Source organism: the organism of the source record quoted next, unplaced genomic scaffold (assembly GCF_019419815.1).
Source record: "Pyrus x bretschneideri cultivar Hongxiangsu unplaced genomic scaffold, Pyrus_bretschneideri_v1 Contig200, whole genome shotgun sequence".
Lineage (NCBI taxonomy): Eukaryota > Viridiplantae > Streptophyta > Magnoliopsida > Rosales > Rosaceae > Pyrus > Pyrus x bretschneideri.
This window is the reverse complement of record NW_025999503.1, coordinates 424989-436624: the sequence shown is the minus strand read 5'-3', so window position 1 is coordinate 436624 and position 11636 is coordinate 424989. Positions and strand designations below refer to the sequence as shown.

The 11636-nt window shown below is 35.5% G+C and overlaps 1 protein-coding gene and 2 long non-coding RNA genes across 3 annotated transcripts; 2 read left to right on the top strand and 1 right to left on the bottom strand.

Moving 5' to 3' along the window:
* Window positions 1–240: 240 nt before the first annotated feature.
* On the top strand, window positions 241–2741 carry LOC125477187 (coatomer subunit beta'-1-like). The gene is made up of 5 exons (XM_048584151.1): window positions 241–318; window positions 530–594; window positions 785–806; window positions 1883–2024; window positions 2361–2741. The coding sequence occupies exons 1-4, from the start codon at window positions 250–252 to the stop codon at window positions 1949–1951; spliced, it is 225 nt and encodes a 74-aa protein (XP_048440108.1). The 5' UTR covers window positions 241–249; the 3' UTR covers window positions 1952–2024; window positions 2361–2741.
* A 170-nt stretch (window positions 2742–2911) lies between these two features.
* LOC125477191 lies at window positions 2912–11636 on the top strand. Its single transcript, XR_007258367.1, has 6 exons — window positions 2912–3004; window positions 3211–3383; window positions 8674–9330; window positions 9491–9589; window positions 10460–10544; window positions 11459–11636. It is a non-coding gene; the product is annotated as an uncharacterized LOC125477191 (long non-coding RNA).
* LOC125477190 lies at window positions 4281–5110 on the bottom strand. The gene is made up of 3 exons (XR_007258366.1): window positions 4949–5110; window positions 4784–4852; window positions 4281–4404 (listed from the first exon to the last, which is right to left on the bottom strand). It is a non-coding gene; the product is annotated as an uncharacterized LOC125477190 (long non-coding RNA).

The window sequence follows — 11636 nt, the reverse complement described above, 5'->3', positions numbered from 1 at the left end:
GGTAAAATCAACAAATCATAATTTATTATAGGTAGGCCATTTTTAGTTGGACTACTATAATATAGGCCTTGTTCTAATCATTAAACAAAACTTATAACATGGTTTTTGATTAAAACTAAAACTTTTCAAGCCCTTTTTATTAATTTTTTTTTTAACTGTTTAGTTTTTAGTTTTGTCTAATTTTTGTGGTCTGCTTTATAGGGTTTCGTTATCTTTCATTACAGTGGACGGATACCTGAAGTAGCTTTGATGGCACGATCTTACCTACCAAGCAAGGTTTCAGAGATAGTTTCAATTTGGAGAAATGACCTGAACAAGGTTAGACTTTTGCAGTGTTTTTCTTGATTCATGAACACGACGCTTTTCTGTCAAGTGAAATGTATATATGAGATGTAGAAGTCATACCAAAGGAAAATTGTTATGTCTTCTACTTTATCGACCAATTGAATTGAAACAAGGAAAGATTTTTGCATATATTTGGCTATTCCAAGTATTTTTAATTTTGTACTTTTAATTTACAATATGGCAGGTCAATAAAAAAGCTGCAGAATCATTGGCCGATCCGCAAGTGTGTCCTAATTTGTTTGAGGACTGGTAGGTTTCTCTTGCCCTTGAGTCTAAAGATGCAAAAAATAGGTGTCCACCCTTCATTTCACTGTTCAGCATCAGGGCCATGAAAAAATCTACTTTTTAGCGCTGCGGTAGATATGACCATAATTACTGACTAGCAAGAAATTTTGCTTATTTGTTGGATGATTGTGGATTGCTTTGTTGTCTTTTGCAGGGGCATTCATCCTCCTGTTGACGTAAGATATGAACGAACATTCGTCTTTCTATTTTTTTGGGCTTTTTCTAACCCATAAATTTCTTTTGAGTCGACCAAATAGTCCCAGCTTGCAACTTATGTTGTGTGGTATTATTGTCTGAAAAATTAAGTATGCATGTATATTTTATGTGTGTGCGCGTGCACACCTCCGCATGTTGTTAATCTCTGTGGGTCATCTATATATATATATATATATATATATATATATGTAGACATATCTCTGTGTGTGTGGAATGCAACATATCGGATTTAGGTTATACTGTGCATAGTTTTATTGTCTGTTGTTATCTGCGCTATGCCATTTCTATGCAGACTCTGAAATTTATTCATGAGCTTTATAAGCACTTTCCATAATTTAAGCTGTCTGTTTTGGGTTCTTTTTCATTAGGTCATTAGCTACTGAATGATGGAGAAATGAGTACCATGCCACTTATTTTGGGTTCTTTTAATAATTTTCTGATTTTGGCGTTTTGCAAGTAGTGTTGATGTACTGATTTTCTGGGATTTTTTTTGTCCTTGCAGGATTTTTGGTCTTTGAAATGGGTACATGTTGTTTTTAACGTTTTGGTTATTGTGTGTTCCGCTCTTCGTTGCTTCGTGATTCTGATTTTTCAGTGTTGGGTAATGGAGATTTGTAAAAATAGTCGTAGTTTTTTGAGAAAGTTGGCATTTTTAGTTATATTTTCTGTTTAATCCCAACTGTGAGATTGGAAAATAATTGAAATGATGGTTTTTTTAATAAAAACTCCACTCAATTTTTTTTCTGGGATTTAAAAGAATCTTTTCCCGATTGATTACAAGGGTTATGTTCTCTATAATTGGTTCACCTAATTTTGATTAGTTTTAAGTTTTGTCCTTTAAGTTTTGTCTTCTGTGCTATAATGAGAGATTTCTGTTGGCCTTTCGGATTTCGGCATGGGAATGTTCACTTATTTGTCTAATTAGATTGCGTATGGCTTCAATTCTTTATTTAATTGTTCTGTTTGTGTTTGGGTGTGATGATCTAAATTTTATATGTTTGGAATTATTCACTTAACACCAATTTGTTACATTCAGGTCTCCACCCCACATTTCACAAGTTCAAATTCCATAGAAGTCGGTTCTGCAGATTGTGTCTGCAATTAGATCAGAGATCAACTGCTCTTTTGTTATCATGCGGAAGATTGCTTTTGGGAAGGATCTGAAGCAATTCTTCTCTGTATGTTTACTCTCTGCATGTTTATTGCCATATAGCTCTGTCTTTTCTAATTGATGGTGTTCATGTTACACTGCGATTCATGATGATGATTTAATTGTTTCTCGACTTGTAATTGTTTGTAAATAATGTGGCATATTTGAATTGCAATTCGTGTTTATATGAAAGGGATGGCATATCATGTTGCTGACTTAATTGTTTATGTTTTTCATATTTGCAATGGTGTTATGATCGATTAGGTGATTGCTGACCTGTGACTTTGTTTGGAGCTCAAATTTTGTGAGCCTTACATTGGATTGTATTGCACTTGGTTTGATGTTATTTTGGTCGACAATGTAGGGATTGGAGAAACAAAGAGGATGACACTTATAATTGCCCCTCCCCATCGGCCTTCTTCAAATTTGGATCACAAGAAGGGAGCAACATAGGTATTGATCATGGTGTTTCCTTGTTAATTTGGAAATGGTTAATGTAAATAATTGGACAAAAGAGCCAAACGAACCCTTTTCTCTCAAATCGAGACGATGATGTGGTCGACGGCCACCAGCCCCAACTCAAGAGTTTGGCCTTCTGTATAATCGGATTATAGGATAATTTTATTTTAGTCCATTTCTTTTTTTCCTTTATATAAGTGCAGATGTTGTGATGTTTTGAATGAAGGGTGGTTCACACAATTCCTCCTTAGAGCAAGTGGAGATGACCGTGTGTATAAAAAGAAAAACTTACCAGGTACTTCAATTTTCTATTTTATTAATTATTGTCTGGTTTGAAATGTTGTATTGAGAGAGAGAGAGACCAACTGTCCTTGAGAAACAAGTTTACATTGTGAGAATTTGCAGTTTGCAACTTTGATTGGTTATTATATTTGATTGAGTTAAACTTGGATTTATGGATTTTGACATTTTCGTTTGTTTCTCTGTTGCAAAGTTGGCTTCATTTCACTCCAGTAACTCTCTAAATAGGTCCAAGAACTCACTAAATAGGTAGTCAAAAAGAATTCATTGTTGCCTTCCTTTTTTGCCTGCTGTTTACTCTCTTCCTGGTTGCACTCTCACTGGTTCTGTTGCTCACCACTTCATCTCTTCTGTTGCTTACAATCATCACAAAAAAACTCGAACCCTCAAACCAACATATTCATTTCTACAGTTTCTCTCACAATTAATCTAACCTTGAAACCAACAAATTGCAGAAATCCTCAACTGTTGGATTCTGTTGAGATGGGCAGAATTTGAGTGGTGTCTTCATCGTCGACCGACACCTGGACTGCAACATCATCTTCACTCACCCCAGCGTCAGCAAATTCCACCTCCAAATCCTCTCCGATCCTTATTCCGCAAAGCTCTCCCTCTGATTTGTCATCAGGTAAGATTTTGGGGTTTTTGTTTGGCATTTGATTCAAGTTTTCTTTGCATGAAATAAGAAAACAACCTCAAGCCACTACAAAAAAAATGAGCACTGCACACAAAAAATTATATGTGCCTTTTGAGGCCAAAAAGCACCAACATTTGTGCTCATAGACCAATAGCAACAGTGCAGCAACTAAGTTTGTATCTGTGCCCTCTATGGGCGTCACCATTACTTATAGCACACAATATGATGTTTTCTGCCCAAAGCTAAGCACAAATACAACCCTTATTGCGTCATACCTCTAATAAAGGCTACTGAATGTATGGTGTAAGATGGGCACAATTGCTATTTTAAAGGCTTAGATTGCTGTATAAATGTTAAAGCAAGGGCACAACTTTAAAATTGTGCCACTATTATATTTTAATAAATACAATAAAACTCCAGCACAATTAAAAATTTGTGGCATAATTGGATATTTTTATTTAAACATGGAAATCATCAGGTTGCTCATAGAACCTAATTTCCACCTAAATTTAGAAACTTACAAATCATCCATTACAAACTAAACATAAATCAACATTAGCACTAAAATAGTGAAGTTAATATATTACATAACCCATGTTCTCGGCTAAGACCGATTCATGCAACCTAACAATACAACCCATCCAAATGTTAAACCAAAAAATACATGTTATCCTATGCTGGACATACCCGGGATTCTCTATATACAACAAAATATAACATATCCAAGCTTGTATCCCCAAGTCAAACGTACTAATGGTTAAACTAGCAATATATAAACAAAATACACATCTACAAGGGCTGCTTAATGACAACTAACCAGTATTCTCACTTTGGCAGTCCTCATGCATCATAGCACTAGAAATTGGAGGTCCACACTGCACATTCTTGTCATTTCCACCTTCGAAACGCGTTGAAATCTGAGCGTGTGAGCTTCCACACCCTTGCTGCTGATATATATATCTTAGAATGACATTCCACCCCCTCCTGCCAATATCCTTTTAGAATGACATTCCTACCCATTTGCAAAACAAATTACAAACAAATCATAAGAGTATTTTCATTCAGAAAACCTGACTTCTAAACATGTCAATGTCCAAAATTCTCCCATTTTCAACATGCATTTTTCAAGAAGAGACATACACTGGCACACATACAATGAAAATCATATGAAAAAAAGAGCCAAGAAATCACATAAAAGTATCAATCTTTGAAATTTTATTTTCCTTTCCCCCATCACAGCCAAAAAATAAAGGGTAAGTCTACAAATATCAATTTTCATGCCACAAATTTGTGATACATTACAATCTAAAATCACACACATACATCATGCATATACATACATCAGAGGAAAGGAAGCAAATATTTTCAACAAACGCGATGTAATTCCTTACCTGAGAAAGGTTTGGCCCGGTGATGTGTACTATCCAAACTTTGCACATCCAGAAAGTGAAAAATATGACCTACCAAGGAAATCAGAGCATGCATGTGTTAGGTTTATCATTTGTCTGTCAAACTGTGCAGTAGAGACCAAAATCAAAGATATTGGTGTGTTTTACCTTTGAATTTTCCAGTTTCCAGACTGATTTGCAGTGGCGGACTGCATACGAAGTTGCAGGCCTCCTTGATTTTCTTTTGCTTAGCAGGAGAAAATGAGGCTCTGGGTTTATTGGGGAGATGATCGAAGCCTATGGAAAACTTATACAACTACAAAATGGAAAATTTAAGAATAACAAACAGTATTAGGCATAAAAACAGACTAAAATGTAGAATCAATCCAGAAACTGGTAATGCCTTATTCAAGGGTTAAAAGGGGAGTTAAACTGATTGAAATACAAAGTTTAACAATAAAACTGCACCCCGTGGAGAAACAACATAATTCACTAACCTTGATAAAGTCAGAAGTATCCGCATCCTGCCTGTCTGAATTCCTGAAAAAAGCATGAAATTTTGAAGCATTACAAAGTGTGCCTTTTAAAACTTGGACACAGGGCCTTCTTCTTCTTTCGGAAATTATCAAAACTAATCAAATTGTGGAATTCCAACCGTTAAAATGACATACCTAACTGATGAAACTTCAGCAGTTAGAAGATCACAGCAGCAAATGCATCAAAGGAACAAAAAACTATATGAAAATTACAGAACCTAGATGAAAGGAAAACCAAAAAGCATCAATAAAATGAGAAACAGAAGAACTCACCTAATAATTAGAGTCCCAAGAAAGCAGCAGGTTGATTTGATATGCCAAACTGCACTGCTTTTATATATCAATGTTTGAAACAATCTTTCAAATTTCTAAAAAAAATAATAATACTTTGAAATAATGAACAGAATCTCCCTTTTGGTCCAAAAGAGAGAAACAAATAATAAAAGAACAAAACCCAGAACCCTTTAAAGCCAATTATATGTGGGGGTGGGGTTGCGGGATCACAAAAAGTCCAAATTTTTTTTGCTATAGACAACGACAAAGATGGGATGCGCGCCCCGCCGGGGGGGGGGGGTGGTGGGGTGTGTGTGGGTTGGTGTGGTGTGGGAGAGAGGGAATAGACACAGCCTCTCTGCCCCTTGAAATCTGAAATCCCCACCCAAAAAACCACGCACGGGCCTTCCTGATGTGAACGGTGGAGTAAGACGACATAGGCGAGAGAAGGGATCAGCGAGGGATCTGTGGGAAATTACAAAGTGAGAAAATTTTTCTTGGGATTTTTATTGTGTCATTCGAGTAGCTAAAAGAGGACTATAACAGTCAACTATAGTGAAAGAATAATTAAGGGCAAGCTGATTGTATGATTAGAGAAATCTCAAACCTTCCATAAAAAAATCAAAGCGAAAACCAGAGAACCGTGCGGATAGGAAGAGATTGATACCTTACCGGACGTTGGGGGTAGCCCAAGTTGACTGAAATCGACGAAACCTTGCTCGACCTCTCTCTCTCTGTCCACATGAGAAAACCACATCACCCAAAAGGTCAGAGATTTCCAAAACCAAAAGGAAATTAAGAGAGAGAAACAGAGGGGAGAGAGAGAGAGAGAGAGAGAGAGATAGGAGTACCGTTAGTTAAAGCGTGGACGGCTCCGGTTCTCCGACCACTGTAATCCCTGAAGATCTCTTCCGCCCGCCGACTCGAATCCATCTCCCTGCACTTCTCCTTCATCCCACCGAAGCTCTCGAGTTACAAAAATGAAGCCGAGCTTGTGTGGTTTTGGTTTTAGGAAGCAGGTGCTGATGCTATTCCAGAGATGGTGTTGTAGCTGCTAGGGTTTGAGAAAGTGAAAACGAAGCCAGAAAGTTGGCCAAAAGCACCCGAGTGGCAATCTTGTAAATAAACTGAAATGTCTTACAAAACACTGTTCATATGAATAGTGCGATTTCCCCTCCTACTTTAGACTAAAGTAATAATGTCTCATAACCTTTGTGTTGCCACGTTGTGAATTCACTGAATTCTGCGGTATGAAGCGGACGAGAAACATAATTATAACCTAAAAAAATATATACTAGGAGTAAATCTACAAGGGCTAATTAGAAAGAAAACATTATTATATTGGAATACGACATAAGTTGATAAAAGGACCCAAGAGGAGTCCAGCATAGCATAAGATAGTTATATTTTCATAGTACACCAGTGAAATATAACATAATACAAAATATATTAATTGTCCTCGTCATCGCTGCTTAAAATCTCAATGGTAACATTCTGCATATTTCGTGAGCTCAACTGTGGGACAGACAGACCTCTAGGACGAATTTGTGCTTGATAAGTGCGTGGTTCTTCAATAATAACGACAGAATTGGTAGACTGTTCAGTTGTTGTTTCAGCAGAAACCAAATTGACAGGATATTGTTCTGTCCTACCTGGGTTTGCCCATGCTGGCAATACACGTCCTTGAGGTGCGCGTACGCATCCGTTATTGAAGGGTAATGCGTAGCCAAGGCGACCATCAACAAAAGTAGTAAGAATGTACTGATTATTAAAAGGACGAGGCATGCGCCCGGCATTAACAGGTTGTCGTGGACGTTGAACTGGAGGATTCGTTGTGGAATTTTCTGTTGTAATGTTGGAAGCAATATACGAATGTGATGCTGGAGATTCAGTTCCAATTCTAACTCCACGACGTCGCCTGTCCGCCATTGTCAATGATGTAGAACTTGCTCAAATTCAAAAGAAACATATGTGTATGAAGCAACCTTCTTAATTTCCATATACAAATTAGTAAGGGAGTGTGTGGACGTTTTATAGTAGAATAAAGGCACAAATCCATAATTGTGCCAACATATTCTTTTGCTATAGAGTATTTATTATTTATTAATATTTACTGGACACAATTTCTAACATTTGTGTCAGAAAAAAGGAATTTATAATTATTAAAATATATTCTCTATTTGAAGACCCAATGAGAAGTAGAGTGATTTATTATTTATTAATATTTAGTGGACACAATTTCTATCATTAGTGTCATAAAAAGGAATCTACAATTATTAACTCATTTGTCTATCTGAAGACCAACTAACTTTTGCACAGAGACCAACCCTAAGGGCACAATTGTTGGTTATGTGTCACTGCAGGTAGGACTTTAAAACCAAAAACCATATCACCAAGTATAAAAAACAAACCTGCAAGAAGATAACAATCCAAAAAGCAATTCAAAAAGATACGAATCTAACAAACATTCATTGCACCTGGAAATGATCCTTTGTAAATCTAAAACATGCCACTTAGTACTATGGTGTAGTGGTATTCTTCTTTACTTGTAAGTGAGAGATCTGAGGTTCAGCTTTCGGGAAAAACAAATTTGAACAACATTATTGCTAACTTATTTTGAGGCTAAAATATTGCACGGTAATAAACAGCTTCATACCATTATTTACCACAATTTTATAAATTTTAATTATTGGTGTGCTAGTGGAGGTAAAGACAAACGAGAGAGAACATATAGTGCCTTTGACAAATAATTTTTATAGACACAAAATATTTTTTGTGCCCATTTTCAGTAAAAAAGTTGTCATGTGATCCCACTCGACACGATTTCCGTGCCCATTACTGTATTGTGTCTGCTTTTTTTAACATTGGGCACAATAGATGGTGCCCTCTATGGAATGGGAATTGTTTAAGCTTTTTGGTGGTCAAACTGACACAAAATTCTCAATTGTGCCCTTTATTTTGTACCCAAAGCTCATTTTTCTTGTAGTGAGCCCTCAAACCAATAAATCAAATTCTACAAGTTCTCTCACTCGTAAGTCTTAATCTAACCCTAAAACCAACATAACAATTTCGAAATCTCCTCAGAGTTTTCCAACAATTCCGGTCAGGTTGGCGTTGATGTTGGTCTTAAACTATTCCTCAGCACGTCAGGTGCCTTCTATTTCATGTAAGATCTGCTTCAAATTTTTTATTTAATATAATTGGGTTTTAGTTATTTTTTCGTAGGTTTTCTAGGGTTTGTGTAAATTCTCATCTGATCGATGATTTTTTTGTTATCATGGGCTGAAAAGTGTGTAATAGGGTTATGAGGTAGAAGACTGTTTGGGGATGGTGGTGAGTTCTCTGAGTATGACTGGGATGTTGAGAAATTGGAGCTCTTCTGGGGCCATATCCATTTGGATTTGCAGGGTCTGATTGGAGGAAAAGAAACGAAAAAAATTTTGGGTTTTGGATTGATGTGATGTTTGATTTTATTTAATTTTTGTTCCTGCATGTTCGGGTTTTTTTTATTTTTTATTTTTTATTTTTGCATGTTTTAATTTTTGAATTAACACTATTTGTTTTGTGAATTGCCGGTTTATAGTGTTTGCTTGATAAAGACGGAGAATAGTACTGTCCAAATGAATAGGAAGACCTCGAAAACTTGTTGATGTGTTGCTTTCCTTAATGTATAAAGACGGAAAAAAGGGGCAAGTTGCGAAAAGGCCAAAAAAAAAAAAAAGAAAAAAAAAACAGAGATTGGTACATTTCATGCATTCGAGTCATCAAGTTTTATAATGTATATACATGTATTTTCCATTTGGTGAATTCCAAAAAATAAGAGCGTTTCTGTACACTATTACTCTTTATAGGTAGGCAAAAATGAAAGCGTCTCTGTATACTATTACTCTTTTGTATGCAGGACAAGTGGAGATGGCAATTGTTGTGGTTCATACAATTCCTCCTTTTTATTTAGAGCAAGTGGAGATGGCTGTTTGAATAAAAAGAAGAATTTGGCCAGGTAATTCAGCTTTCCAATAACTGGCATTTGGTTATTTAAATGTTTATGCAGAGAGATAGATGAGTTATGTACTCTGATTTCCTTACATTCTCACTAAATGTTATCCAATTTAAAATTGTCTCTCACATGAAAGTTTGAGTTTGACAAGATGTGTTTTTAAAATTGTAGTGTCATGTTGGCATTATTGCTTATTTATGAATGCAAGTCTATTTCACATCTATCTAATATCTTTACCTTTGATCTTCACATTATTCAGTGTTCACTAATGCCTTTGATTGTTCTCTGTTTTACATCTAACTGATGACACCACTTCTACTACACAAGCTCCAGAGAAAAATGTATAAGCTTTTGACTCAAATTCCAACTATGCCTTATCACTCTGAATATCAAAGCAACCCCAAGCAATTCTGGAATAATTTTTACGAGTAAAACAATACATTATGTATAACTTAAGCTCAAATTATTCATTTCACAAACATTCGCATCAAATCCTTAGTTTTTTATTGCTCAAAGTTCCATACCACTCAATGTTTACCAACACTTTTCATTTTCCACTATTTAACATCTATATACCAATCATTTTCCCAATCGCTGGGTGTACGTAAATAGCAAAAGAAATATCAAACGCAATATCGTAAAAAGAAGTTGTCTTCTGTGTTACTAAGGTGTTTTGGTTCAATTGAGTTACGAGGGACCGATCTTGATTCTTCACTATATGCCTGAAATTTTCAAAAAAAACTACTTGGGAGCTCAAGTTTGAATTTTTTTTGCTATTTAGTAGCCAATTTGTAGCACAGTGGAAATATGTGGAATGATGTTTTTGCCTTTCAATTCTAATTGGCAATCTGCTGCCAATTTAAACCTTTTCAGAGCGTTCGCCACGGGAGGTTATGCAGCTGTGCAGAGTCACACAGTGGAACTTGGATTACACAAAGCACAGCAAGCAGGTTGATAGGTATATTTTCTCACTTTTACCATTTTTAGAATTTAGATTAGTGATAAATTAATTCGAATCATGTGGCGTGATATTTCCACTCTGTTACAGACCATGGTTATGATAAATTAATTCGAATCATGCGGCATGATATTTCCATAATTAGCCACCTTTGTTATGGTTTTGTTGATCATACTCAAGGGAGACGTTTCTACTTTTTATTTTCTTCTCATAGGGTTTATATTCTGCGAAGTGATATTTTACCTATTTATATGTATCTATTTGTCATCTATTTTTTTTAATGTAAATTCACTATAAGAGATTAATGAAATTAACTGATAAGAATATGAAATTGAGAAGTCGCTTCTCTAAAACCATTTTTTTTTTTAATTTACCATCAGCTATCTCTCTCTCTGCAATAAACCGTTACACAAATTTGTTGGCAATGTGTGCTACTTCCCATCTAATCTGCATTGACATAACAAAATTTTGGTTCTTTTGAATTAATGATTGTTTCAGGGGAATCAATTCTTGTGTACACCTTAAACTTCCAATGGTGTTGTGTGCATTTTTATCAACAATAAAAAGCTTTTTCTTTGTATTGCAAACAAGTCTTCTTATAATTAAAATATTTGAAATCCCTGGTCTGTAATCCTCTTGATTCATGGTTTTAACGCCTCCTGATGAAATAACTACAACCTCATCACTTCTGTCATCAGATAAGACTTAAACGTTCTACCCATTGTTGAGTTTCTTTAACGAGTTTCACCCATTTGTCATAAAATTAGATGAGATGACTTCATACCTTCTTAGAGTGTTGTCGATATATGATATGATATTTGATTCTTTTTCTTTTTTTCCCACGAGTGTCAATTTGTATTTGAAACAATATGTAATAAACTTACCAGGTCATCATCGCTATCATACTTTTACAGGTTTTGTTTTAAGGTTCTGATTGGTAAAGCAAAAGCTCCTACCAATTTAGCGGAGTGGACAAAAAATTCGGGCCTTTTATTAATGACATATCATAGGCCACTTTAAAGGTAAATCCAGATATATCGCTATGCAATTTAGTTTTTACTTTTAGCATGTTCCGAGTGACCTTTGAATTTA

What these genes read in the sequence shown, in the direction of transcription:
- LOC125477187 (XM_048584151.1), top strand. Translation starts at nt 250, where the DNA reads ATGGCACGATCTTACCTACCAAGCAAGGTTTCAGAGATAGTTTCAATT. An exon ending in CCTAATTTGTTTGAGGACTG is followed by an intron (nt 595 to 784) that starts GTAGGTTTCTCT and finishes TGTCTTTTGCAG; the next exon opens with GGGCATTCATCCTCCTGTTG. An exon ending in GCATTCATCCTCCTGTTGAC is followed by an intron (nt 807 to 1,882) that starts GTAAGATATGAA and finishes TGTTACATTCAG; the next exon opens with GTCTCCACCCCACATTTCAC.